Below are 27,905 nucleotides of genomic sequence, written 5' to 3'. Positions count from 1 at the left end.
TTTTTGGTATTTTTAGTAGAGACGGGGTTTCACCGTGTTAGCCAGGATGGTCTCGATCTTCTGACCTCGTGATCCGCCCACCTCGGCCTTCCAAAGTGCTGGGATTACAGGCATGAGCCACAGCGCCCGGCCCATGGTGGCTTTTTAAAAACGTTTTTATAGTGGAAAGTTTCAAAATTTACAAAAGTAGAATAATTACCAACTTTTGGCTAACCTTGCTCCATTAATCCCTACACACTTTCCCCTCCGATATTATTTTGAAGCAAATATCAGACATATAATTTCATCTATAAATATTTCAGTCTGTACTCTAAAAGATAGTGATACTTTTTAAATGTAATCATAGGCTGGGTGCAGTGGCTCATGCCTGTAATCCCAGCACTTTGGGAGGCCGAGGCAGGTGGATCACCTGAGGTCAGGAGTTCAGGACCAGCCTGACCAACAAGGTGAAACCCCGTCTCTACTAAAAACACAAAAAATTAGCCAGGTGTGGTGGCAGGCATCTGTAATCCCAGCTACTCGGGAGGCTGGGGCAGGTGAATCACTTGATTCTGGGAGGTGGAGGTTGCAGAGAGCCGAGATCGCGCCATTGCACTCCAGCCTGGGCAACAAGAGCGAGACTCCATCTCAAAAAAAAAAAAAAAAAAGTAATCATAATACTATTATCATACCTAGAAAAATATTATCAAATATGTAGGAATGTCTTGAGCGTTAAGTGAACTAATTGGTAGAAAGTGCTTAGAACAGCACTTGGGCACACACTAAATACTATATGTGTTTGTAATTATTTTTGTTGTTTCTCCAAGTTGCAATTCTTTTTTGTTGTTGTTGTTTGTTTTGTTTTGTTTTTGTTTTTTGGTTCTTTTTTTGAGATGGAGTCTCGCTCTCTCACCCAGGCTGGAGTGCAGTGGCTCAATCTCAATCTCGGCTCACCACAACCTTTGTCTCCTGGGTTCAAGTGATTCTCCTGTCTCAGCCTCCTGAGTAGTTAGGATTACTGGTGCACATCACCACACCCCGCTAATTTTCTTTTTTGTATTTTTAGCAGAGATGGGGTTTCACCATGTTGGCCAGGCTGGTCTTGAACTCCTGACCTCAACTGATCTGCCCACCTCAGCCTCCCAAAATGCTGGGATTACAGGTGTAAACCACCACACCTGGCCTAATTTGCAATTCTTACTAGAGACTTAACATTATTTCTTATGTATTTGGCCATGTATATTTTTTCTATAAATTACTTGTTCAAGTTTTCACTCATTTATCTTTTTCCCTGTGATTTATAAGATTGCTCTTTTTTTCCCCCCCAGGGTAGGGAGGAATGGGCTCCAAGACAGGATGCTGAACGGGTGCCCCTCCATCTCTCTTTTTTTTTTTCTGAGACAGGGTCTTGCTTGGTTGCCCAGGTTGGAGTGCAGTGGTGCAATCATAACTCACTGCAGCCTTGACCTCCTGGGCTTAAGGGAGCGGATCCTCCCACCTCACCCTCCTGTGAAATTGGGACCAAAGGTGCATGCCACTACACTTGGCTAACTTTTTTCATATTTCATAAAGACAGGGTCTTACTTTGTTGCCCAGGCTGGTCTTGAACTCCTAGGCTCAAGCAATCTGCCTGCCTTGGCCTCCCAAAATGCTGAGATTATAGGCATGAGCCACCACTCCTGGCCTCCCATCACCTCTTTTAATATTCTCAGTATTAATCTTTTGACTATATATCAGCAGTCCCCAACCTATCTGGCACCAGGAACTGGTTTCATGGAAGACAGTTTTCAATTTTTCCATAGCCTTGGGGGTGGGAGGGGGATGGGTCAGGGTTTGGGATGATTCAAGTACATAATATTTATTGTGCACTTTATTTCTATTATTATTACATTGTAATATATAATAAAATAATTATACAACTCACCATAATGTAGAATCAGTGGGAGCCCTGAGCTTGTTTTCATGCAACTAAATGGTCCCATCTGGGGGTGATGGGAGACAGTGACAGATCCTCAGGCATTAGATTCTCATGAGGAGCCACAATCTAGATCCCTTGCATGTACAGTTTACAATAGGATTTATGTTCCTATGAGAATCTAATGCTGCCCCTGATCCAACAGGAGGTGGAGCTCAAGGTGGTAATGCCAGTGATGGGAAGTGGCTGTAAATTCAGTTGAAGCTTGCTTGCCCACCACTCATCTCCTGCTGTGTGTCTTAGTTGCTAACAGGCCATGGACTGGTACAGGTCTGTGACCTGGGGGTTGGAGACCCCTCCTATGTATGGTAATTCCTTTCAGCTTGTTGTTTTTTATGTCTTCTGTTGTGTAGAAATTTTTGTTATTTGTAGGTTAGGTCTGTCCGATCACTACCTTCATGGCTTCAGAATTTTATGTTTATCTTAAGAATGTCTTTCCAAGATTATAAAACTATTTTCCTATGTATTTTTTCTTAGACCTTTATGGGTTTTCATACAGTTTAATGTTTATCTCCTTAATTTATCTGGGATCAATGTCTGCTAGTAGGTAGGCCTCTGATTTTTTTTTCCAAATGTATATCCGATGGACCCTATACCATTTATTGATTAGTTCATTCTTTATCTACTCTCTTTAAAGACCACACTTAGGATCTATTGATTCTCTACAAGTAGATAGGTGTGGCTTTGGATTCGTTATTCTCATCCACTGATCTATTCACCTATTTCAGCATGAATATCATACAAAGTATGTTTTGATCCGGTAGAACAACTTCTTATTGTTCTTTTTCAGATACTTCTGGGTTATTCTTGTGGTTTTCCTCTTCTAGATGAATTTTAGAATCAATTGATTAAGTAAAAATCTTGAGTAGATTAAGTAAAAATTTGTATTGAATTTATAGATTAATTGGGGGAGAACTGACAGTTTTATAATCAAGATTTCACATCTGGTAATATGATGTTTCTAAACTTATTCAACAGTTCTATCTCCTTTAGTAAAGCTTTATATTTTTTATATGGATTTTTCTAGTGATTTTTGTTTATTGGTTTTTTGTTGTTGTTGTTGTTGAGACGGAGTCTTGCTCTGTCGCCCAGGCTGGAGTGCAGTGGCCGGATCTCAGCTCACTGCAAGCTCCGCCTCCCAGGTTTACGCCATTCTCCTGCCTCAGTCTCCCAAGTAGCTGGGACTACAGGTGCCCGCCACCTCGCCCGGCTAGTTTTTTATATTTTTTTAGTAGAGACGGGGTTTCACTGTGTTAGCCAGAATGGTCTCGATCTCCTGACCTTGTGATCCGCCCGTCTCGGCCTCCCAAAGTGCTGGGATTAGAGGCTTGAGCCACCACGCCCGGCCTATTCTTAGATATTTTACAGCATTTAAATTATTTTCGTGAATAGGTTTTTATTTTATTTTTATTTTATTTATTTATTTTTTGAGACGGAGTCTCACTCTGTTTTCCAGGCTGGAGTGCAGTGGTGTGATCTTGGCTCACTGCAACCTCCACCTCCCAGTTTCAAGTGATTCTCCTCCCTCAGCCTCCCGAGTGGCTGGAATTACAGGTGCCCACCACCACGCCCGGCTAATTTATATATATATATTTTTTAGTAGAGACAGGGTTTCACCATGTTGGCCAGGCTGGTCTCAAACTCTTGAACTCAGGTGATCCATCTGCCTCAGCCTCCCAAAATGCTGGGATTACAGATGTAAGCCACCATGCCCAGCCTGGATTTTTAATTACGTTTTGGTTACAATTGGTTATTGCTGGTATATAATAACACTTGGTTATTGCTGATATATAATAACACTTGGTTATTGCTGGTATATAATAATAGCTAATATCCGTGGGTGTGTGCTGTGTGCTATATACTGTTCTAAGCATATTTTCCCAAATAATTTTTTTTATTATACTTCAGGTTTTGGGGTACATGTACAGAACGTGCAGGTTTGTTACACAGGTACACATGTGCCATGGTGGTTTGCTGTACCCATCCACCCGTCATCTACATTAGGTATTTCTCCTAATGCTATCCCTCCCCTAACAGCCTACCCCCTGACAGGCCCTGGTGTGTGATGTTCCCCTCCCTGTGTCCATGTGTTCTCATTGTTCAGCTCCAACTTATGAGAACATGCAATGTTTGGTTTTCTGTTCTTGTGTTAGTTTGCTGAGAATGATGGTTTCCAGCTTCATTTATGTCCCCTTTATAGTAGAATGATTTATAATCCTTTGGGTATATACCCAGTAATGGAATTGCTAGGTCAAATGGTATTTCTGGTTCTAGATCCTTGAGGAATCGCCACACTGTCTTCCACAATGGTTGAACTAATTTACACTTCCCATATAATTTTTATAACAAGCCAGTGCCTAGGTACTATTATTATTTCTGTCTTATGAAGAAGAAGCAGGGCTGTAGAGAGGTTGAATAATTCACTCTGGATCACATGATTTCTAGGTGGCAGAGCCAGGGGTCCACACCTGCACCCCTTTCCACTCTTATATACAGCATGCCAGCTACCTCATCTGACCCTGGTATTAATTGTGATAGTTTTTTGGTTGAGTCTTTTGGATTTTCTAGGCAGACAATCATATTGTCTGCAAGTAATTACCGTGTATAGCTTGTCTTTTTGCATGCTTCTTGTTGGGTACCTCATTTTGTGAATATTGTATCATCATTTCCCAGGAAGTCTGAACCAGTCAGTTTTTGCTTTAGCACTGGGACACGTTGCCATTTCTTTCTTTTAGGAGTGCACGGAGCAGTTGTTTAAGGGGCCATGTAGATGGAAATACAGTTTAGAAACTCTTTTCCCGCAGCTTCCAACACCTTATTAAATTCAATAGGTTGAATGAACTTATGTTATTCCACTGTACTGAGAGTTTTTGTTTTTATTTCATTATTTTTTTCCCTCTCTATTAATTCTGTGCTTCCATTGCTCAAGTTTCTAAGTTTCTGATTCTTGAGTGAATCAGAAACCTTAGGCTTCCTTTTGTCTAGCCTAGGCCAGGTTCTCCTATCTTTGGTTAGGCTGACCTTGTACCCTTGGTTAAAATAGAGAATAATCATTTTGTGTTTCTCTGTAGGCATTCTCCGACTGTAGGAACACACTCCTCCACAGAAACCCTGCTTTGCTGGCCCTTATTTGTTGGAGTTGCAATTGGGGGGCAGGGAGCAAGCAGTAAGAGCTTCAGCCTTTGGACACTATCCAGAGCCTGACCTAGGCGCCTACTTGCACCATCCTGTCCTGATGCACTTGGGTTGAGAGAGAGGTGCATGCGTGTGTGCGTGTGTGTGTGTGTGTGTGTGTGTGTGTAGAGAATATGTGTAGTATGTGTACTGGGAGAGGTGTCCCAGACCTCCGGAAGCTGTGGGAATCTGGAGTCAGTCTTGCTCCCTAGTGGCCAGTGCCTAATTGGGAGAAAGAGGCCAGTGGGACACCTCCCTTCTGATCTGGGACTTCTTGGTCTAACCTTGAGCTACTGATCAGTCCCATCACTTCAGGGGAAGGTGTGTCAGGGCCATGGTTGCTAACACTAGCTGTACCACTCACTTTCAGGTCTGCCTGCCCTTGGCCCCAAGTCATGGACAGGAGTGTTATGTTGTCTTTTCTCTTATAAAATGTAAATAATGACTGGGCACGGTGATTCACGCCTGTGATACCAGCACTTTGGGAGGCTGAGGTGGGCAGATCATGAGGTCAGGAGATCAAGACCATCCTGGCTAACACGGTGAAACCCCATCTGTACAAAAATACAAAAAATTAGCCGGGCGTGGTGGCGGGCGCCTGTAGTCCCAGCTACTCAGGAGGCTGAGGCAGGAGAATTGCTTGAACCCAGGAGACAGAAGTTGCAGTGAGCCGAGATTGTGCCACTGTACTCCAGCCTGGGCGACACAGCGAGACTCTGTCTCAAAAAAAAAAAAAAAAAGTAAATAATGTGTTTTTCCCTTTAAAAAACAGCACATACTCATTAAATAATATTTGAAAAATGAAGAAAATTTAAAAGAAGAAAGAATTGCTTATCATTCTACTGCCCAAACACAATCACTTTTAACATTTTAGTTTTCTTCCACTCTTTCCTTTTCTCTGCATAGGCTCCTTTTTTGTAGTAGTTGTAACAGTGCTGTTTGTACCCCGCTTTTTTCTCTTATAATAGTACATCGTAAGTATCTTGCTTGTATTATTTGGGAACATCATTTAAAATGACTGTATAATATTCCATTAAGTAGATGGAACATCATTTATTTAACATGCTTTGGTCTTTACCCCTTGAAGGCAAGGCATATCCTCCTTTCCCTATTAACCCATTATGGTTCAGTCATCCGTGAAGTTGGCTAAGCTTTTGAATTTAAATTTTCTGTCTACACCGTCTCTTTGAGGTAATGGTATGCCAGTTGCTGTGTGAAATAGAACTTCTTTAAGCTTCAGCTAGGTGTCTTGTTCTTATTTGGCTTTAGTTTGATGAAAAGTTGTGTTTATCTTCCCCTGCCTGGTCTTGCAGCTTTGGTCCTAGAGCCTCCCTTCCTCCTTCAGAAACAGACACCACTGTGGATGGTAGGCTTCACAAGCATGGCCCTGGCCACTCATCACAGATGTGACTGGAGCAGCCTTCTGGAGCTGCGCTCTAGAGGGCATTCAAGTGGACGTTTCCCCACCTGCAAGGTGGGATGTTTGCTGGACAGAGAACAAGATTTGCCTCTTTTTTTCCCTCTTCCCATCACATCTATTTCCTTATCCCTTTAGTGACCCAGGGTGCCCTGTTGGCTGGATCTTAGGAACTGGTTGTCTCACACTTTCACCTGCCCCCTGCCTGTGTCTTTCCCCTTCCTGACTGCTGTTGACCTCCTGTTCCCACTCCACTGGTCCCTCCCTCACAGTGCTGTCACTGCAGCTATGCTCCTGGCTTCCCCTCACCGAGTGAGTTTGTCTGACCTTCGCACTGTATTCATGCTTTGGGACTTACCGCTGTAATGATGTCAGTGGCGGAGGTTAGCAGATGGCGGCAGCAGCAATGAGACCTGACATGTTCTAATGACTTCCTCCTTCGTACCCTTGCCGGCTGAGCCAATGGACGGACAGGGGTTTCCTTGAGGTATTTAAGGAGGAGGCCAAGGGAAATCGGGGGGCCCCCAGGTGCCGATGAGGCCTGTGACCTTTGCTGCTATAATATCAGTGTTTCACAAGCAGGGCGGTTCGGGAGCCCACTTGCAGCCCATCAAAAATTGATTTAATTGCAATTTTTCCTCCAATTAGGAGCACTGGAGCCTGACTAATTGGAGTAATAGAGAGTAATAAGGCTCAGATAAAAAGCCTTCCTTGGCTGCCTTTGTATCTCGTGTCAGTGCCTGTCAGAGGTCAGAGAGCTTGCATATTCTATTAGGCAGCCTGGCCTTCATTTGTACAAATTAGTTTACCCAACAGTAATTAAAATGCCAATGCGGGTTGAAGAGAACTGAATACACTTGATGGGCATGTTGGTGAATGATGTGACAGCTCTGGTGGCCTCCCTTGCCAAAGTGTGTCAGCCCAGGCTCAGAGGCTGCTGGGGCCTGGGCCAGCTGGGCGGCTCTAGGCCAGCCACGGGACACAGCTGCTGAGCACGCCACTTCTGCTGCCCCACCTCAAACCACTCAGTTGCTTCTTTCTTCTTCCAGGTGGAGTCATTTGTTCATTTGTTCATTCATTCATTCATTCATTCATTCAATCAATAAACATTTGGGTTTTCAGTGTGTGTCAGGCATTATACTAGATGCTGGAAATTCAAACAAGACTAACTCTTGAAATGTAGCCAAGATGAGAGCTTCTGGGCAAGGGGTGGTATAATAACTTGGACCTGGAATCAAGACTGACTGGGTTCCAATTCCAGTCCACTAGTTGCTACCTTTGTGAGCTAGAGCAAATTAATTACCTCCCAGAGCCTCAGTCTCCTCATTTGTAAAATAGGGAAAGTGGGGCTGGGTGCTGTGGTTCATGCGTGTAATCCCAGAACTTTGTGAGGCCAAGGTGGGTGTATCACCTGAGTTCAGGAGTTCGAGACCAGCCTGGCCAACATGGGGGAATCCCTATCTCTACTAAAAATACAAAAATTAGCCAGGTGTGGTGGTACACACCTGTTAATCCAGCTACTAGGGGGTTGCTGAGGCAGGAGAATTGCTTGAACCTGGGAGATGGAGGTTGCAGTGAGCCGAGATTGCACCAATACACTCCAGCCTGGGCAACAGAGCGAGACTCTGTCTCAAAAAAAAAAAAAAAAAATGGAAAGTGGTACCTACTGCATAGTGTTATGAGGATTAGATAGGATAATGCTTTTGAAACACGTGCTCAGCACCTGGCACATAGTAAGTGCTCAGTAAATTACTAGTGTTATTAAGAGGGCCTAAGCTAATGCAGAAGCAGCAGGAATCTACCTGCCTTTCAGACTGCCCATGCCCAACTAATTTTCCTTCTTACCTTGCTCTCCTCTTTTCTATGTCTTGTTATTTTTAATTTCTTAACTTGAATACACAAACCCTAATTCCCTGGCATCTTCCTCTAGTGAGACAGGCTCCTATGTCTGCTTCTGGAGCCTGATGAAAGTCTGCATGATGCCAGGTTTGCCTGAGCTAGGGCCAGGGGATGAGTAAGGCAGGTTGAAGATCTGGTTAAGGTCTGGGACAGGGTGAGAAATTAGAAGGCTGGCTTCTGGTAAGGGCTTTCTGTTCCAAAAAGAGTAGAGCTTATGGAGTCAGATTGACTTTTAGACCCTCTAGCTAAGAGGGGATAGGTGTACTTGTACTAGTGTGCCTGAGTGTGTGTGTTTTGACATTGATTTTTAGATGTCAGTACCTCTCATCTCTTACCTAGTTGCGGTGCTTATGAGGGACTTCTCACTCCCCTAATATAGTATGCCTGTGTCATGTGTCATTCAAGTTTGAGCCTTTGGTATTTGGGAATTATTCCTTTAGGAAGCAGAGGGACCAGCTTCACAGTGCACATGACTAGCTTTCCCAGCTGTGCAGGCTTTGGGCTCTGGAAGGCCCTCTCAGCTCAGTTCCACAAATTTGTATTGAGTGCTTTCTCTGGGCCAGGCACTGTGCTAGACACTTGCTAGTACCCAAGAACCTCTAAAGGGTTCTGATCTCAAAGGGGAGATGGGAAGATAAACCAAAAATGCCATTTGTCCCATGAGTATGGAAGGGACTCGGAGGATGGTCAGCCTACCTGGGGAGCCACCAGCTCTTGCCTCTGCCTGTTCAACACAGATTTGATGTCCTTGTCCCTGGAATACCCCGAGGGAAGAGATGGGACTGAAGGCAAAAGCCATTTGAATTTTCTTTCTTTTCTGAGCAGAACTGGCGTTTTCATCACTTTCAAACCCAAAATTGAAGTTATAGCAAAGGACTTTACTGGGGAAAATTCAGTGAGCAATCCCTTGGGAGGAGCCATGGAGGAAATGATACATGTTTTCATTTCATTGATCTCCAAGTATTTATTGAGAGCCTTTGACATGCCTAGCACAGGAGCCAGCACCGTGAGGGATGCGAGAATCTAGTTCAAGACATCTGGCGGATTCAAATCGAACAGGTTATCAGAGCACAGCATTTTGTTTGGGTTAAATCACTGGGTTAGAGAACTGAGGCCAGTGAGGCTGCCTGTGATGCACAGATCCCACCCCACCAGCCCCTTTTCAAAGCGCTTTATCCCGTGAGTCTCAAAGGAGGAGTCTGAATGTGGGGGTAACAGGTCCTGTGTGCAGCCACAGTATTTTAAGTCCATTCATGGAAGCTTGGCCTTTGCTTCATATTCACGTTCTGCACAATGGGAATAATGTCTATCTCGTGGGCTCATTGTAAGATGTGACGCACCATTTGGGTGTTGGAGAGTAGTGAATTCCTTTTCTTCCTCTGCTCCATGTGTCTGTTGTACCCTGAGATTGCATGTGGGCACACCCTTTCTAATCTTCTGACTTTGAGTGTGGCTGGTCTGTAGCTTCTGTTCATTCGTCTTAATGACCATGGGAATAAGGGAGTAGGGTGGGGGGCAAGAATGGCTGCAGAAAGTCGGGAGTAGTTCAAGGTGTACAAGACTGTGTCTGCACCGAGCCTGACCCCCAAGAGTCCTGGGAAGGCCCTGTGGTTTGGATGTGAGTCCTGGTGAGTGTTTGCTCAAAATCTGCTTGACTGTTGATGGTTTTTTACTGAGTGTTAAATTTGATTAAACTCTTAAGTCTTCCTAAGTGCCGGGAAGACATTCTACTTTCTCTCCCTCTTTTCCTCCTTGATCACAGTGGTTAGGCGAGAGAAAAGGGCAGCTTTTGGAAATAAACATTTATAGATGTCACATCCAGGCAATTAAGAAAGCGCTTCACAGGAGGCTGGGCACCAGTGGTTCACACCTATAATCCTAGCAATTCGGGAGGCTGAGGCAGGTGGATCAACTTGAGCCTAGGAGTTCAAGACCAGCCTGGGCAACATAGAGAGACCCCTGTCTCTATTTAAAAAAAAAAAAAAAGGCCCTGTACAGGGTATGAAGGTGAGGGGCACTCCTCCTGGTGGCAGATGATCAGGGCCAGATGTTGGTGAGCCAGAATAGAGGGGGATAGGAGTCCCTGGGAAGGGGGTTTGCATCCCCACCCCACCCTCATTCCTGCCACTCCCCCAGCTCTGACCTCCAGCAAGATTAAAGTTCCATGTTGCTCCCCTCTCTATTGACTTACCTTGATGCTAATTTAGGCCTGCGGCCAGTCAGAGGCCTGCCATAGGCCTTAAGAGATGCCTGACCGGGCGCGGTGGCTCACGCCTGTAATCCCAGCACTTTGGGAGGCCAAGGTGGGCAGATCACGAGGTCAAGAAATTGAGACCAGCCTGGCCAACATGGTGAAACCCCGTCTCTACTAAAAATACAAAAATTAGCTGGGTGTGGTGGGGCATGCCCGTAGCCCCAGCAACTCGGGAGGCTGAGGCAGGGGAATTGTTTGAACCCAGGAAGTGGAGGTTCAAATGAGCCAAGATTGCACCACTGCACTCCAGCCTGGTGACAGAGGGAGACTCCTTTAAAAAAAAAAAGAGATGCCTGTGTCTGTGCTGGCGCCCTTCACCTGGCCCCCACTCCTCAAGTCTGGATAGTCCAATTGCCTGCTCGAATGATTTCCAAGTGGCTATTATGTTTCCAGCCCAAGGTAATTGGCTTTACCAGTTATTAATGGATTACCCTAAAGAGAAAAATGTTGGGGGAGGGAGGAGAGGGCAACACCTTCTGACTTTGTAGTTTGGTTCTTCAGTGTCCACTGGCTGCTTCCCAGGCTGGCTGTCACTTGGGGCATGGCACAGTGGCTGTTTTGGCACTCCCACTCTATAGTTTTTGTGGCTGCTGGCAGCCTTGAAGAAGCTAGGATGATGGGGCATATCCCTGGAGGAAGTCTTGGCTTGAGTCATGAAAGCCCCAGGATAGCTCATATGGCCTTTTTATCAGCCTAGGGCTGAAGAGCAGACACCTGCCCTGCAATTTTGATTGTAAATCAGTGGTTTGGCCAGTGCCTGCCCTAACATCTCCCCCATCAGCAACTGGCAGGCCAGCCTCCGCCCCAGCCAAAGCCACTGACTTCTCCATGGCCCTCTCTGTGGAAATCTATCTCCTCACTGACATGCTTGGGATCAGAGAGCCACAGGTGCTGGGCTGGGCCACAGCGGATGGGCTGTTGCCCCCACATTGCTAATGTGTTATTAGTATGTCCAGTCTTCCTTCCCCGCCATGAAAGACATGTAGGGACATGGCCCATTCCTGCCCCAGGGCTCCTGACACCACTGTTTTCAATTTGCTTGCTTGCTGTTTAAGTTTCAAGCCCAGGTTTCCTGAAGGCTTCCCCTCTCCACCTTACCAAATCCTCTAACAAGAGTTGTCTGGCTCATAGGTTCAAGTTCTAGGCCAGCGCTACAGCCAGCCTGGCCCACTGCATGGATCCTTTACACCAGGCTTGTGCCTCCATTTAAAGTAAGACTCTGCAGATTGTATATGTTGAGGTTTTTAGGGCTCTAAGGGACACTCTGGGCAACAGGGTCAGCCTGCTCCTTCTCATGTGCCTCTTGGCGTTGTTCGTTATTGGCCTCCGAGGACTCCGGCGGACTCCCATCCCACTCTCCAGAAGCCCTGGCTGCCTGGCCCCTGTCATTCCCCACTCCGCCCCACCTATGTACTAGCATATACCCATCCAAGGGATTCACTCACCTTTCATATTTTTTCCTTTTCTCATTTTGGTGCCTTTATACCTGCCCTGTGCTTATACCACATTACCAGATTCCCCAAGCTCTTAAAACCTTCAGGAATGCCCCTCAGTTGTCCCTACTTCTGACCAGGGGCATCACCTTCCAGCCCCAGCAGCCTGTTCCTTGGAGCCCTTTTCTGTGCCCTGCCATTGTGCTCTTGGGGTTCCTAAACAGGAACCCGACAGGCTTGCTCTCCCTTGGGCTCAAACTTGTCACATCTAGAGATCTGTTTTTATGGTGCGCAGGGACCACTCAACCTAGTCTGTGCAGCAGGCCAGCTGTGGCTGAGCTCGTGGGTCTTCTGGCCAGGCACCTCTGCGGGGCTATACCCCTCACAGTGCTCCCAGATGTCTTCCCACAGCTCCTCTGATGGCTCCCTTGGCCACTTCTCTCATTCTGGCTTAACCCACAATCCCCTTGGGAATGAGCACGGCATTTCCCATTGTTAGCCATTTCCACCGCAGGTTCTGACAAGCCAGATCTGATTCTGCTCTCCTTTTGTTTGGCAGCTCTTTTGTGACAGGGACGGCTTGTTGCGGGCACTTCTCACCCCTGAGAATCTGGGACCTCAACAGGTAAGAGATTCCTGAGCCCACCCTGGCTTCCAGCCCAGGAGATGAAGGAAAGCTTGCTGAGCCAGCCTCTGCCTCGGTTGGCTGAGTGGTCCAGGAGAAGGCTGGAAAGTGGTGTAGTAGGAGGCCTCTGCTGTGGTGCCTTCTCACATGGAATCATTCGGGGTTAGCTGGAGAAGACTGTTGAAGTAATTTATAATAGGTAAATAGTTTCATGCAGAATTTATGATAACAACAACAATTTGGATTTATGATACTCTTTCTCTGAGGTGTGCCTATGTGGCTATATAAAATCCCATCTATCCCCAGAGATGATTTTGCTAAAATAAATTTTGAAGGTGGCCTACAGACCTATAAAAAGAATTATACATAACAGTGAAAATACATGCAGGTTTTATTCACAATTCTCTGCTTTGGCAGGCTTGACATGTTCCCATCTGATTACCATTCTGGTTTTTTTTTTTTTTTTTGACTTTTAATTTTGAAATAATTATAGATTCACATGAAGTTACAAAAATAAGATGGAAAGGTGTTTGTGTAACATCTTACATAATATATAATATAATCAAACCAGGAAATTGACCCTGGTACCATCCATGGACCTTTATTCAGATTGTACTGTGTGTGTGTGTGTGTAGGTCTGTGTCTGTGTGTGTCTAGTCCTTTGCAATTTTATCACGTGTAGATTCAGATAACCATCACCACAATCCAGGTACAGAACTCTTTGTTCCATCAGCATAAAGATTCCTCATATACTCCTTGGTAATCACACCCATCCTTCTCCCCTCCTCCTCTTCCCATTGTCCCTGATTCCTGGCAACTTCTTATGTGTTCTCCATCTCTATAATTTTGTCATTTTGAAAATGTTATATAAATGGAATCATACAGTATGTCACTTTTTGAAACTGGCTTTTTAAAAACTCAGCATAATTCCCTTGAGACTCACAGATGTTGTTGCATATATCAATAGTGCATTCCTCTTTATTGCTAAGTAGTATTCCGTGGTATGGATATACCAAAGTTTCTTTTCCCCATTGAAGGACATTTGGGCCGTTTTCAATTTTTTGACTATTACAACTAAAGCTAGTACAATGCGTACAGGTTTTTGTGTGGGCATATATTTGCATTTCTCTGGGATAAATGCCAAGGAGTACAAATGCTGGGTTGTTTGGTAAGTGTATGCTTAGTTTTTACCTGCCAAGCTATTTTTTGGAGTATCTTTATCGTTTTACATTCCCACCACCAATGTATGAGAGATCTAATTTCTTCACAACCTCACCAGCATTTGGTATTTCACTATTTTTTTTCTTTTTTAAAATCTGTATTTATTTGTTTTTTTTTAGAGATACAGGTTATCATTATATTGCCCAGGCTGGTCTTGAACTTCTGGCCTCAAGAAATCCTCCCATCTCAGCCTCCCTAGCAGCTGGGACTATAGGCATGTGCCACCACGCCCAGCTAATTTTTTGTGGGTTTTTTGAAGAGATGGGTTTCCATTGTGCCCAGGCTAGTCCTGGGCTCAAGCGATCTGTCTGCTTAGGCCTCTCAAAGTGCTAGAATTACAGGCATGTGCCATGATGCCTGGATTCACTATTTTTAAACCATTACAGGTGTGAGCCATGATGCCTGGATTCACTATTTTTAAACCATGATGTTATATTTCATCATGTTTTAATTTGAATTTCCCTAATAGCTAATGATGTTGAATATATTGTCACATGTTTATTTGCCATATATTTCATATATGAATATTCTCTTTGGTGAAACGTCTGTTCATGTCTTTTGCCTGCTGGATTGTTTTCTTTTAATGGAACACTTCATGAATTTGCATGTCATTCTTGCACAAGAGCCATGCCAGTCTTCTCTGTATCATTTCCATTTTGGTACATGTACTGCCGAGGCAAGCAGTTTTTTTTTTATTTTGTTTTGTTTTACCATTGAGTTTTGACAGTTCTTTCTGTATTCTAGATATTAGTCCTTTGTCAAATATGTGATTTGCAAATATCTACTCCCAATCTGTAGCTTGTCTTTTTTTTTTGAGATGAAGTCTCACTCTGTTGCCCAGGCTGGAGTGCAGTCGCGCGATCTCGGCTCACTGCAAGCTCTGCCTCCCGAGTTCACGCCATTCTCCTGCCTCAGACTCCCAAGTAGCTGGAACTACAGGTGCCCGCCACCATGCCTGGCTAATTTTTTGTATTTTTTAGTAGAGACGGGGTTTCACTGTGTTAGCCAGGATGGTCTCCATCTCCTGACCTTATGATCTGCCTGCCTCCGCCTCCCAAAGTGCTGGGATTACAGGCGTGAGCAACTGTGCCTGGCTGCCTGTCTTTTTATCCTCTTAACAGGGTCTTTTGAAGAGCAAATGTTTAAAATTGTGATGGAATCTAAATTATTGACTTTCATTGACTGTGTCTTTGGTGTCAAGTCTAAGAATTCTTCACCTCGTCCGAGGCCCCAGAGTCTGTGTCTTAAATGCCACAATTGGCAGCACTAGTGAGGATGCTCTTCTCACCTGCTTCCTCAGTCGCTGAGCTTTGTCTTCTCCATTTTTCTCCATCTCCCTAGGAAAGCAGTAGCCACAGCTTTTTTTGTTGCTGTTGTTTTGAAAAATCCATTCTATAGTCAGTCTTTCCAAAATTTTTAAAACAACACGAGATGTTTTAATCAATGAATCATGGTTTTTTCCTTCAACATTCTCTTTTGATAGTCATCCAAGAACAGGGATGGGAAACTCCCTACTTCCCCAAACAACCATTCCGTCTTTCGGTAGCTCTGTGAGTGAGAATGCCCACCCTTTATCATGGGTTGATTTGCTCCCTGAAGCTGGGATCCTGGACAAGAGACAAGCAAGTTGAACCTGTCTCCTGAAGAACAGACCTTTAAATATCTGAAAACCTTGGTTCTGCTCTTCCAGGGCCTCCTCTTCTTCAGGCCACAAGTTCTAGGTCCTTCAGTTGTTCCTCATTAACATAGTAGATAAGTTAGCCATAGCCTTTGGCTGCAATGAAGACCTAATTCAAAGTGGCTCAAATAGGCCCAGCACAGTGGCTCACCTGCCACAGCACTCCAGTCTGGGTGACAGAGTGAGACTGTTTCCAAAAACAAAAACCAAAACACAAAGTGGCTCAAACAACAGTGGGATTATTACTATCTTAGATGACAAGGAACCCAGAAGTTGGATGGGTTCCAGGGTTGATGGTTCAGTAGCTCCATGAGATCATGAGGGCCCAGATTCTCTCACTTTCTGCTTTGCTACCCTGGTCAAGGTGGCTTTTGCTCTCAAGCTTATTTAGAGCTGCTCCACCAGCTTGCAATGCAACACTCAGAGGGAAATAGGAATAGCATATGTCCCTGTCTGGGGCCCCTTTTTAAGATGAGGAAGCCTTTCTTAGGAATTTTTCAAGCAGACTTTTCCTCACATCTAATAGTCAAAATTGTATTCCAGTACTCGCCCTAAACCAAACCCTGGCCAGGGGAATGGAATGACCAGTCAAGATTCACTTCCTGGGCCAAGGGAAGAACTCAGCTTCCACCCCTGCCCCTACACATTAGCAGCAGCAGGTGCGGGGAGGGATGGCATAGAAGCTGGGTTTGCTTGGCTAGAAAGAATATGAGGAATGTCTAGATAGGTGACCTATAGTGTTGGTCTCACATTGGTTTCAGGACCATTCTCACCTGAAAGTTTCTCTAATTTATCTCGTTTTATCCCTCTTGAAATGGCATGTTCATAACTGATTACTGGACAGACCAGGTGTGGTCTGATGAGTAGCAGATGCTGGCACCTCCTTCATTTTAAATCTTCTGCTTTTGTTAATATAGCCAATAGTCATACCCCACTGTTGCTAGCCTAACTGAAACTTCCCAGGACTGCTTTTTGCTTTAGCCCCTGGGATACTGGAGCTCCTACAGTCTGTGAAACTTGTTCCCCATGAGCTCACCCTACGAAACTCCTGCCACAGGCCCTCCTTCCTTCTGAATGGGACTGGGGTAGAGGCAGCCCCTCCCCTGGTGCCAGGGCCAGTGTGATGGGAGGCTGTGAGGAGCTCGGGAAGGAGAACTGGCTGTGTGGCCAAACAGACCTGGCTTTCAGAACTACTGTGCCTCTTGCTGTGATCTGGGGCCCTCTGGACTTCAGTTTCCTCATTTGTAAAGTGGAAATTAGTTATCCCTACCTAACAGAACTGGTATGAACAAAATTATTGTGAAAAAGTGTCCCATACAGTGCCTGTCACCTTGGAGGCATTCAACTAATGCAAGCTGTCCCTTTCCTGCTCTTCCTCCCCACCCAAACTAGTACCTCGGAGTTCGTGGAGGCTTCTTTTTTTCTTGAGAGACAGGGACTTGCTCTGTCACCCAGGCTGCAGTGCAGTGGCATCATCACGGCTCATTGCAGCCTTGAACTCCTGGGCTCAAATGGTCCTTCTGCCTCAGCCTCCCAAGTAGCTAGGACTACAGACATGCACCACTATGCTTGGCTAATTTTTAAATTTTTTTGTAGAGACAAGGTCTCGTTATGTTGCCCAGGCTGGTCTCAAACTCATTGACTCAAGTGATCCTCCCACCTTGGCCTCCCAAAGTGCTGGGATTATAGGTGTGAGCCACTGTGCCTGGCTTGTGGAGGCTTTTAGTTCTCAAAATATCCGTGTCTTAGTGACTAGTGGAGGAGGAGGTGAACCTGCTGACCTCCTGGCACAGGGAATGCTCTTGACAGTGGGCTGTGGGTCACCAAGATGGGCACTCTGATGAAAGTTTTTACTTAGTTACATAACTGGGCCTTGTGTTTGGCATCATCACCTGCCTGGGCCCAGGATGACACACAAGCCGGGTGGTGGGCTGGGTACACCACTGTGGCCCAGCATCATCTCAAAGGTTGGGTAATCTTTGAATGGCCTCTTCTGCCTATGGTTGCCTTGGTGAAGGGTACTCTTCCGTGCAGATTTATGGTCAGGATGGAGTTCTAAGGCACCATTTCTTTGACTGTTATTCTCTTATGAAACCCCTAGATCTCACCAACCCCAAACACTGGGTCTTTATTGAAACCAGATTGGACCCTAATGAGAATGGGTATGAGACAGCGACAAGCCAGGCATGGTGGCTCATGCCTGGAATCCCAGCACTCTGAGAGACTGAGGCAGTAGGATCGCTTGAGCTCAGGAGTTTGAGAGTAGCCTGGGCAATATGATGAGACCTTGTTTCTTACCAAAAAAATTAAAAACAAAACAAACCAAACAAACAGCTGTGGCCTCAGTTCTTACTGGAGCCTGAGAAGAAACAGCCTTGCCCCTTCTGGCCAGCCTGTGGGCTCTGCTCCTTGTGGCAGGGCTGCCCTGGGCACCACTTAGCAGTGCCTTCTCTCCAGCCCCAGGTTCATCTACTGGGAGGAACCAGGCTTTGTTTAAACATCTGTCCTGTCCCCAGAGAAGCTTGGAGGACCAAGTGGTACAGTGATTGAGGAAAGATGCCCTGGTGGAGGCATTTGCTTTTGGTGGGAGGAAATGGATGTACAGGATGACTCTCTAGAGCTGTCTTTCCCAGAGAAACCCAAGTAGATAATAAAGCCATGTAGAAAATAGGATTAAGGTAATGAACAGGCAGGACAAAGTTTGATCTTTCAATAACACCAAAGCCTGACTGACAGGCCAATCTGAGAGGTGGAGCAGCACTGCCGGTAGGACTTGGGGCTGGGTGGTGAGCGGTGCTGGATGGATTCTTTGCTTTTAACCTGTCACCGCTGAAACTTGAGGAGTGCCTGGATTTTCTCTTTTATGTATGTGCTGGGGCTTGGGTGGAGAGCGGGGAGTACTGGAGGGGCAGTTTGCCCTAAGCATTGCTATACCCTGGATGATGGTGGGGGCTGGGACACACTCAAAGCTGTAGCCACCCGCTGGGCACCAGCGCTCCCATCGGGAGCCATCACCCACGTCTATGTGTCTCTCTCAGCTGCTCACCCTCAGGCAGCCAATGCTGCTTCTCACAGAACCTGCACCACTTTCAGGGTCACCATTGTTCCCTCAGCCCCTCATTCCATCAAGACCTCTAAAGACTGTTCTCCTTGCAGGCTGGGCTGGAACAGGGATGGAGGGGGAGTCGTTGACTAAAGCACACAGGTCAGAAGGCAGTCACAGGCACACAGCCGTTGCCTAAGTGGCAAGGAACTTGGCTGTGCCCCTCTCCCTTCCTCTTGTTCTGCCTTTCTGTCTTATGGAGCCAGGCACCATGGGGTTAGGCCCAGGGACAGGGGATTACTATCTCAACGAGAAAGAGCCCTTCACCCAACCTCAAAGTGCCAGAATATTCCTGCTTCTGACGGTAGGTGGTCTTCAAGCCCATTCCCTAACTCCCAGGTGCCAGGAATTCCTGTACCTTCATCTTGACTGACCAACCACTGCAGTATTCCTAGCTAGGCCCTATGATCCCATCAGACCCTGAGGAACTGTGCCAAAGCCATCCTGCCCGAGCCTGGGGTTTGGAGGAATTGAGGCTTATCTTGTGTCCTCTATGTTTGAGCAGGACCCTTCCTTGGCTAGGCCCCAGGGAAGGTGCCATGTGTTGATTGTGTGTGTGTGGCCCAGCTCCTGGTGGCTGGAAGGCCCAAGTGGGTCTGACTGGCCTGACATCACACATGCCCCCTTCCCCCATGGGCTTACGCTTGTGGTGGGTTTTATTTTTTTCTGCCAAGGGGCATTAAGATGGACCTAGCACTGGTGCCCTGAGCACAGGGCACAGCTGGGCCCCTGATAGCCTGTGGGCAGGTGGGCTTCAGGATGGAGAGCCCTTTAATCCCAGACCTAAAGGTGTCATAGTAGGTCCAACCACAGCCACAGTCCTAAGCCCCGCTGAGATTGTGGGGTGGGGAAGGGGGTAGTGAGGTGGTTGGTGACCTGGCTGCTCCTAGGGTATTGAGTCTTTGGCCAGGCCCTGTGCTGCCCTGTGTGTGTGGCAAGCCCTGTACACATCCCATTGATTCCCCTTCCCCTTTGGGCCAGGGTCATCCCTGGTCCCCTGTTACACCTCCACTTCCACCTCAAAGCTCCCAAGTTCCCCTTTTTTCAACAAAGGCAGGGGCAGAATATGCTTCTCACCCATCCTAACAGATGCCCTAGGTTTTTCCCCTCTGAGCCTGGGCTCAAGCCAACCCCATGCCCGGAATACCCCCTCTGTGCCTAATGAAACCCTGCTCACTCTTCAGCATAAACAGCACCTCCACCACAAAGCTCTCCTTGATCCTGACCCCTGTTGCTGGAGTTAGTGGCCCTTTCCACTGAACACAGTGTTGGAGCACTGATAAGGGCCACCTGGTCAGCCATGGCTGTGGCCTGGTAGAACTCTCCCTCTGAGCTGGGAACTGGCCTTGGTATCCTGAACTGAGCACAGGATATGAGTGTCAGGGCATCTGATGACATATGGAATGGTAAGGGACACTTGGCTGGAGCCCTTTCTGTCTGGAGAAGGAAGCTGTGTCCTGCACACAGGCTGGGCTGCTCTGAGGGCACTGTTAGTGCCCCTCCTGCCCAGGTGTGGCTTTGTCTCTGCCCCAGCACTCTGCCCCCACCCTGTGCAGTGGCCTGGCCCACAGTCAGGGTGATTATGGGAACTACCCCTCTTTAAAGTACCTCCCTTCTCCTTTGAAAGCATTACTGACAGCTTTTTTTCATTCTTTTTTCTTTACCTCTTTAAGGAACCCTGTAATTTCTTTCTCTTTCTTTCTCCCCCCATAACTTTTTCTTTCTTGTCTCCTCTGTCCCCCTGAACTCTTTGAAATTGGCTCTCTGCCTGCTGACACCAAACTGATACTTTGCGTTTCACTTCTCCTTATCCCTTTATGGCAACAGATGTTGAAATTTTGTATCCTTTTATCTGCCCGGCTGCCCCTTCCTGTAATTACGGCCCCTTGTTAGCAGTACAAAGTGGGCTGCCTGGCCTTTGAGCCATTGTGTCTGAACACATGTGCGCGGGCGGGTGCTGGGGGTGCGCGCACACAGACACATGCATGTGAGAGGCTGTATGCTTGAGAAGGCCCTTCCTTCCTTCTCACCTGATGGGGCCGAGGCAAGCGAAGCTTCCGTAGCTACTCCATTGTTAACGTTTAGAACCTATCTGTCCCCTTGATTCTCTCACTACCCCCACCAGAGGGCAAACCTCTGGGCATCTGTGAGATGGAAAGACCTGCAAAGAGCTGGAAAGGGCTGGAGGTGGCCCTGGGTAACTCTTGGGGCAAGTCCAGTTGTGCAGCTGCAATAGGGGATGTTGAGGGGCCAGTGATGGAGTGGCTGCATTGTCTGTGAAGGCAGGGAGTGCCAGCACCGTGGAGCATATAGACCTGATCTAAGATTTACTGGGTGCGTTACTTCATTTTCTCATCTGTAAAATGGGGTTAAGAAACTTACCTCCAAAGCCTGTTGCGAGGATTAAATGGGCTGATAACGAATAAAACACTCAGCATGTTGCCTGGTACACAGTATGGACTCAGGATATGTGAGCTGTTGCTGCGGTGGCTACTCTGCCACCAGGTAACCTTCGCAGCCGTCTCATCTGGCTCCAGCAAAGAGAACAGGCCCTTCAGCTTACTTCCCTCTGTTCCCGTCATCCTGAAAGCTGCTACCAGACGGGATTTCCAGGAGCTCTGCCTTTATCATGGATTCAGGCTCTGCTCTTCCTTGCTATATGACAGTGTCACTTTTCGTCTGTGACTCTCAGTTTCCTTATCTACAATTGGGGCCTGAACTAGGACAATCACTGTTCGTTCAAAAGCCTCATGGCTGTCTGCCACTCACGGAGTTCGTGCCAGGTGAGGGATGTGCACCTTAAGGCCCACTGTGGCCTGGAGGCCGGACCCTGCCAGCACACTCCCAAGCCTCCAACCAAACCAGATTGCCAGCTGCCGCCAAAACAGCCTGGTTGCCCTAGCGCTGCACTTTTGTTGTTGCTGTTCCTGCCACCTGGGCCATCTCCGTGTCTTGTCATTGCCTATGACAGTCCTGTCTCTCAGTGAAGAATCAATCAACACCCCCAGCCAGAAATGCTCACTTTTCTTAACTGCCCCCTTGTAGAATTTTCTGTTGTTCTCTGTGGTACCTACCAACTCACACTTTGATTTGTTAGTTGAATACATGTTGCAGACTTCTTTCTCTCCCTGGATTGAATACTCCTTGAAGGCAGGGACAAAGTCTCTTTGATAGTCACAGCTTACATCTCTCTGTAGCTTCCATTAAGCACAATGCTTTGTATACAGAAAATGCTCAACTGAAGGAAGGAGGAGATAGAAGGGAGGAAAAACCTCCCATTCTCTTTGCAACCATGTTGGGCCCAGCTTATACCTTCAAGCCATCTGCCCCCCAGGCAGCAGAGATGGAAGAAGGTCAACTCTTTGTCACCCTTCCATCCTCTCTCTCTCTCTCTCCAAAAGCCATTGTTGCATTTCAAGGTAGCACATGGCAGACAGGTGCACGGGTAAGCACAGACCCAAACAGATGAAGGAATGAGCATCCATAGGGTCTCCAGAGAACAGCATCAGGAACCCAGTATGTTAAAAATGACTGAAAAATGGTGTGGGAGCCACAGACATGCTGAGCTGTGGGCTGGGAGGTGGAGGAGGTGGTGACTCAGGAATGCTCTAGTACAGGCGGCTGTAGGGGAAGCTGGGAGAAGTACAGCAGGGCACCAGGCTTCCTAGCTCTGCAAACTTGGTGGGCAGGGGTAAGGTGCCAGGGACTGCCCCCTGTGCCCAGTCCAGCTTAGAACTCAGGGCCTGTCCCTGGTGGGCCATCCAGGTCTTTAGGGCCAGCCCCTACCACCAGTGAGCTGCCCCCCACAAAGATGGTGATGGGTGTCAGCGTTTCATGTAAATGTGCCTCCTCTCTGACTCCCCTTCTCTCTCTCTCTCCAGCTGCAGTAGAGTCACCTGGGCAGCAGGATAGTTTGGGCCAGGGGGCCCTGACCTCTCAAGGGTGTGGCCACACTCTGCTTGCTTCTTCCTGTCCAGGTAGTGGGGTTCCCAGGAGTAGCCTGCACACAGCCAGAGCCAAGGAAACAGATCTCCCTCAGGCTGCCCCTCCTCAGCCTGCGTCTCATTCATCAGGCTCACACGGGCGGCCCCATCTGTCTTTATGTTTCCCTGGGTCGAGAGAGAATTGCTGGACTTGGCTCGGGGGAGGCTGGGGTGTGGAGGCCCCCAGCACTTAGTGGCTCCTGGAGGCCTGGGCTTTGTCCATGGGAGTTGGAAGGGAATGGACTTTTTGTCTGGCCCTCTATAGTGACAGGCAGGCCCTTGCTCCCGTCTTGGCCCAGGGCTCTGAGCAGCAGCCCTGTTCCCACACAAGCTGTGCAACAGCCAAGGCTCTGCACCCCTCCTCTCACCCCCCACAGTGAGAGGCCGAGAAGCATTCTTAACATTCTTTCCAGAGAAAAGGGGTGAAATGTCTGAATTTGGGGGGTCACCACGTTATACAAATTGCAATCTAATCGTTTTTACAAGAACACACTTGCAGTAAGAAAAGGAGCTCAGGAGGAGGGGATGAGGAGACAGACAGCTTGTTTTGTCCCCCTTTCCCCCAAAGTTTGGGGCTATTGTTGGGCCAATCTCTCTACCAGAGCAGTTGAGCTAGAGTTTTCTAGTTAAATAGGTCTTGGGGTGGGGGCCGAGAAGGGCCCACGGTGCCATTTCTGTTTGTTTTCCCAAATCAAAGCCCCAGCAGGGCTCCTGTGGCACTGCTGGGTTGCTATTTGAAGAGATGGGCCTTTTCCCAGAGGCTGGTGTGTCAGTTTATGCTCTGAACTTAACCTCACAGGCACCACACAACAGAGCCTTGAGGGTCCTGGGCCCAGGGCAAAAGAAATTGTATCTTTTTATTGGCCCATTTAAAGTGTGTGTGGCCATTTTAGAGAACCAGAGAACAGCGCAGCAGAAAGAAACTTCTCAGCTCCTGGCCAGGCTGTGTGGGCAGACCAGGGGCTCTCAGGACTTGTGTTGGCCCCCAGGGCCTGGTGCTCACTTGGGTCCTTGGGTCTCCCCCTGAGGGTAGGGACCCTTTGGGCTGTCCTGTATTTCTTACTGCAGATACTTATGGCTATGACATTTTCCAGTGGTGGCATGAATGCTGGAGTAGGGGCCCAGGTTGGCAGCCCAGTCTGGGTGGGCCTCTTATACTGCTGTCCCTGTGCAGCCCCATGAGTGCCCAGCTCTCCTTCCCTCTGAACCCAGGGACCAGGGTGGGCAGGTAGAGCCATGCTGGGCTTCAGTCCTCCCAACCCCCACTGCCTTTCATCTTCTATTTCAAACAAACATGAAATTACTTCTATAGATTAAAGGGGAGAGCTCCTCAGTCATTCCTTAAGGCCTCACTAATGGAGGGGGCAGGGCCCCCAAATCTGGAAGAGGGAGGAGAACTGTGGAGCCAAACAGCCCCTACCCAGCATGTACCCAGTATACCTGTGAGAGAGAGACTGACTCTCCTACAGGGCTCTGGCCTGCCCAGGGTGGCTGAATCTTGGCTGGTGGCCATCTGGGAAGGCAGGGCTTCTCTGGGAGCCAAGGTTAGCAGTCTCTAAGGGATGCTGATCTGGGGAGAAGGCTTCTGCCTGATCCCTCTCAGGAGCCCCCCAACAGAGGCTTGTCATCTTCTCCCCACAGGCCCAGCTCTGGGCTACTGAGACGAAGACCAGAACTTCCCTGAGAAGGAGGCTGGGGGCAGGGGTGCTGACTTGGGGATTAATTCCCCACTGGCAGCAGCAGTGCTCCTGGCCAGGACTCACTGCCCAGGGCTCAAAAGGGAAAAGGGGCAGAAAGGAACCCTCAGTCTCCTCCTTTGATTCCTTCGGCCTTAAGGGAAGATGGCAGCTCTGTCAGGGAGAAGGGAGGTTGTGGGTCAGGGTCTGAATGAGGTGGAAGGATGAGAGCTGACATCTGCATTCAGACGTGTGGCTGGCTGCCTTGTCTGCCTCAAGCCCTTTGCTGACATGCTGCTTGGACCAAAGCTGCGCTGGTGAGCCATGAAGTCCCCTCACTCCATGCCAGGGCCTCTTACCTGGACATCCCTTTGAAGTGTCCATGGCCTTGTTTCTCCTGTCATGGCATGGGAGAGCCCAGCGTCTCATGGGTAAAGGAAGCTGAGGCATCAGGCGTGGAGGGCGCCCCTTTTCCTTCATTCCCCCTAGTCATTCTGCAGAAACTCAATACTTCTACCCATCCCCTGGCCGCAGGGATTAGCGGGTGCACTTGATGTTGAGGGGTAGTTGCTAGGGACAGGAGGCCCCCCTACATGGTTGCTAGGGGTCTGGCATCAGGGCAAAGGGTCTGCCCACTGCCGCGGTCACGGAGGGAATTACACAGTCACAAAGAAATTGTTCTTCTCAGTAATCTGCTCTCGGCCACCGGGTGGGGTGAGGGTGGGGGGAGCAGGCTGGAGTCCCGCAGGCTGGGGGCTGTGATCACAGAGGCGTGCTAGCCCTGGGCTGGGGGCCAGCTAGGCCAGGAACACCAGGGACAGCTCGCTAAGCTGCTTTCTCAGCGATTTCTCTCCCCAAACACAAAGGTGTTTACTTGTTTTAACATCTCCTGGGACTCCCCTTCTCCCTTTGTGTGGTCTTTATCCCCAATGAGGTTTGAGCCCCAGATTACAGGCAGGAATTAAGGCATTGGACTCAGGCAGCTCAGAACTGCATGACCTGCAGGATCAAGAAGTATAAAGTAACCAAGTGTGTGTGTGTATGTGTATGTGTACGTGTATGTGAGGGGGGCCGACCCCTTCAGCAAGCCCCATTCATCGTCCTGAGGAGGAGTGGCTGGGTGGGTGGCAGCTGGCACGCAGGTGTGATGGAGGAGCTGCTGAGGCCTGGGATGCTGGGGGAGGGGTGGGACATGGGACTGGTTGCAGAGGCCTCATGGCAGGGGTGAGGTGGGTAAGAATTGGGCATCTCTTCCCTCAGCCCCCTTCCTTGAGTCTCATTCTAGCTGAGGAAAGAGAACATTTCCCCAAGGTCTGATGCCCTCTGAAGGTGGAACGAATGTGTATGGCCCATGTGGAGCAGCCTCACTCTGTCCTTCCCTTCCCAGTGGGCAGCTGATGACACACTTGGGCAGTGACTTTCCCCCAGGGGCTGGGGTGCTGGATGTCATGTATGAGTCCCCTTTCACACTGCTGTCCTGTGGCTATGACACCTATGTTCGCTACTGGGACCTCCGCACCAGTGTCCGGTGAGTGTGCTGGGCAGAGAGGACAGGTGGTGGGGGTCTGCACCAATCCTGGTCCTTTCTCCAGTCCTGGGTTGGCCCATGGGAGAGGGCACAGAGACTCCATGTCAGGGCTGGGAAGGAAGAGTCCTGCAAGGTCATATCAAGCTTAGACTTCCTGCACTTGGGCAGCCCTGGTCGCAGTGGCTTGGGAAACTATAGCCAACAGGCCCTAGCAAAGGCAGGCGTTTCCCAGAGCCTCCGGAGCCATCAGGGTACTGTCCCTCAATATTCTGTCCCAGCCTTTCTTGAGGCCTGTGTTACTTCTCCCCTCTTGAGTCCAGTGATAAGTAGCTGGCCATATGCAAACAGAAGTGCAGGCATAATCTGCTCTGTGGTCTGGGCCATGGTGAGACAGCCCTCTACAGAAGATGCTTTCTCCCATGAAGTTCGGTTTTTGATGAATCTGATGATTTCGGCTTCTGTCTCCATCCCGGAATGGCTCCTTAACACTCCCCTCAGCCACTCTAGGCCCAAGAAAGCTGGGGCAGAGGTGGAGGGTACCCTAAACCTCCTTTTGCGTCTCCTCTTCCTGGACAGGAAATGTGTCATGGAGTGGGAGGAGCCCCATGACAGCACCCTGTACTGCCTGCAGACAGATGGCAACCACCTGCTGGCCACAGGTTCCTCCTACTACGGTGTTGTACGGCTGTGGGACCGGCGCCAAAGGGCTTGCCTGCATGTAAGTGTCCTGCCCACCTCTTCTCCAGGATGCCAAGACTCATGATTATGGGCTGCATTTGGGAGAGGGTGAGGTAGCCAAGGATGTGCCTAGAAAGGGTTGGAAGAAGCCTACAATGGCACATGTCCCTCTTCCCCTGGGCCTGGGGATCCTGGGTTATGGCACACCTCTGTCCCACTTGGAAAGCTCTTACCACTTCCTGTGCCCTCGCTTCCAGGCCTTCCCGCTGACGTCGACCCCCCTCAGCAGCCCTGTGTACTGCCTGCGTCTCACCACCAAGCATCTCTATGCTGCGCTGTCTTACAACCTCCATGTCCTGGATTTTCAAAACCCATGACCGTCAGGGCCACCCCTGCCTCTGGGCCAGGGAAACCAGCTACTCAGGGACCTCTCTTGCCTGGAGGGTGCAGTGATAGCTCCTCCCCAGTGCCCCACTGTGCTCCTGGGCCTGTGACCCCAGTGCTCAGGCACCTTGCACTAGAGGCTTCTGACTTCTGGGGCTTTGGGGCTTACCAGAGATGCAGTCCCTCCCGGGAACCTGTTGGAGAGGCAGGACCTGCTGCTTTGGAAGAGTGTGGCTGAACCGGGGCCTTGCGTCCCTGTTTGGCCAGAGCAAGGATCTGGCCTGGAGAGGCCCATCCTATACCCCTTATTAGAGCCATGATAGCCTACAGAGTGAGGTGAGGTGCTCCCACCTTCCCAGATGGTTCCTTTCTGCCCCTTCCTGGAAGGAAAGGTAAGGCTGCCAATAGCCCACTGGCACCAGCCAGACCTCACCCTTGACCAACCTCTCGGGGCCGGGGGTTCCTTCCTGGGGCACTGTGACCTGGTTTTGCTTTGAAACCAATAAAGAGCAGAGGGAACCCAGCAGTTCTGAGTTCTGAGCCAGCCCTACCTCAGGCTGGCTGTTGAGACAAGCTACAATTTTCATTTTTGTAAAAATAAAGCTTGATTGTTCACAGATCTGGTTCCTCACTGGCTGAATAGTTCCAGAAGGCCCCAGGAAAAGGGAACAGGGGACCCAAGCTCAGGGTTGTGTGTGCTGCTGAAACGACAAGACTAGCCTCATGGGTCTGTATCCCAAAGAACAAAGGTTTCTTTTTTTCAGGAACAGTTGCCATTGATGACCTATTCTTTAGCCTTTGGGGTGTGGAGGGTCACCTGTGGGTTTGCAGAGGGGACTGTGGAAAGGGTCCAGGCTGCGGGGAGCTCAGTTGTTACCTGTGGTGACCCCTACCCCAA

At 48.5% G+C, this 27,905-nt stretch overlaps 1 protein-coding gene across 1 annotated transcript in view; it reads left to right on the top strand.

Moving 5' to 3' along the window:
- The window catches only part of FBXW4 (F-box and WD repeat domain containing 4), an 87,528-nt gene extending 59,902 nt beyond the window's left edge, over nucleotides 1–27,626 (top strand). Inside the window, exons 6-9 of the mRNA XM_011977431.1 lie at nucleotides 12,691–12,756; nucleotides 25,805–25,945; nucleotides 26,522–26,663; nucleotides 26,881–27,626. Of these exons, the coding sequence (XP_011832821.1) occupies nucleotides 12,691–12,756; nucleotides 25,805–25,945; nucleotides 26,522–26,663; nucleotides 26,881–27,000 (469 nt within the window). The 3' untranslated portion in view covers nucleotides 27,001–27,626. The remainder of the gene's footprint in view (nucleotides 1–12,690; nucleotides 12,757–25,804; nucleotides 25,946–26,521; nucleotides 26,664–26,880) is intronic.
- Nucleotides 27,627–27,905: the final 279 nt, after the last annotated feature.

This window comes from Mandrillus leucophaeus, unplaced genomic scaffold (genome assembly GCF_000951045.1).
Source record: "Mandrillus leucophaeus isolate KB7577 unplaced genomic scaffold, Mleu.le_1.0 Scaffold18, whole genome shotgun sequence".
In the NCBI taxonomy this organism is placed as follows: Eukaryota; Metazoa; Chordata; class Mammalia; order Primates; family Cercopithecidae; genus Mandrillus; species Mandrillus leucophaeus.
Note: the sequence above shows the minus strand (reverse complement) of the source record. Positions and strands in the feature narration are given on the sequence as shown.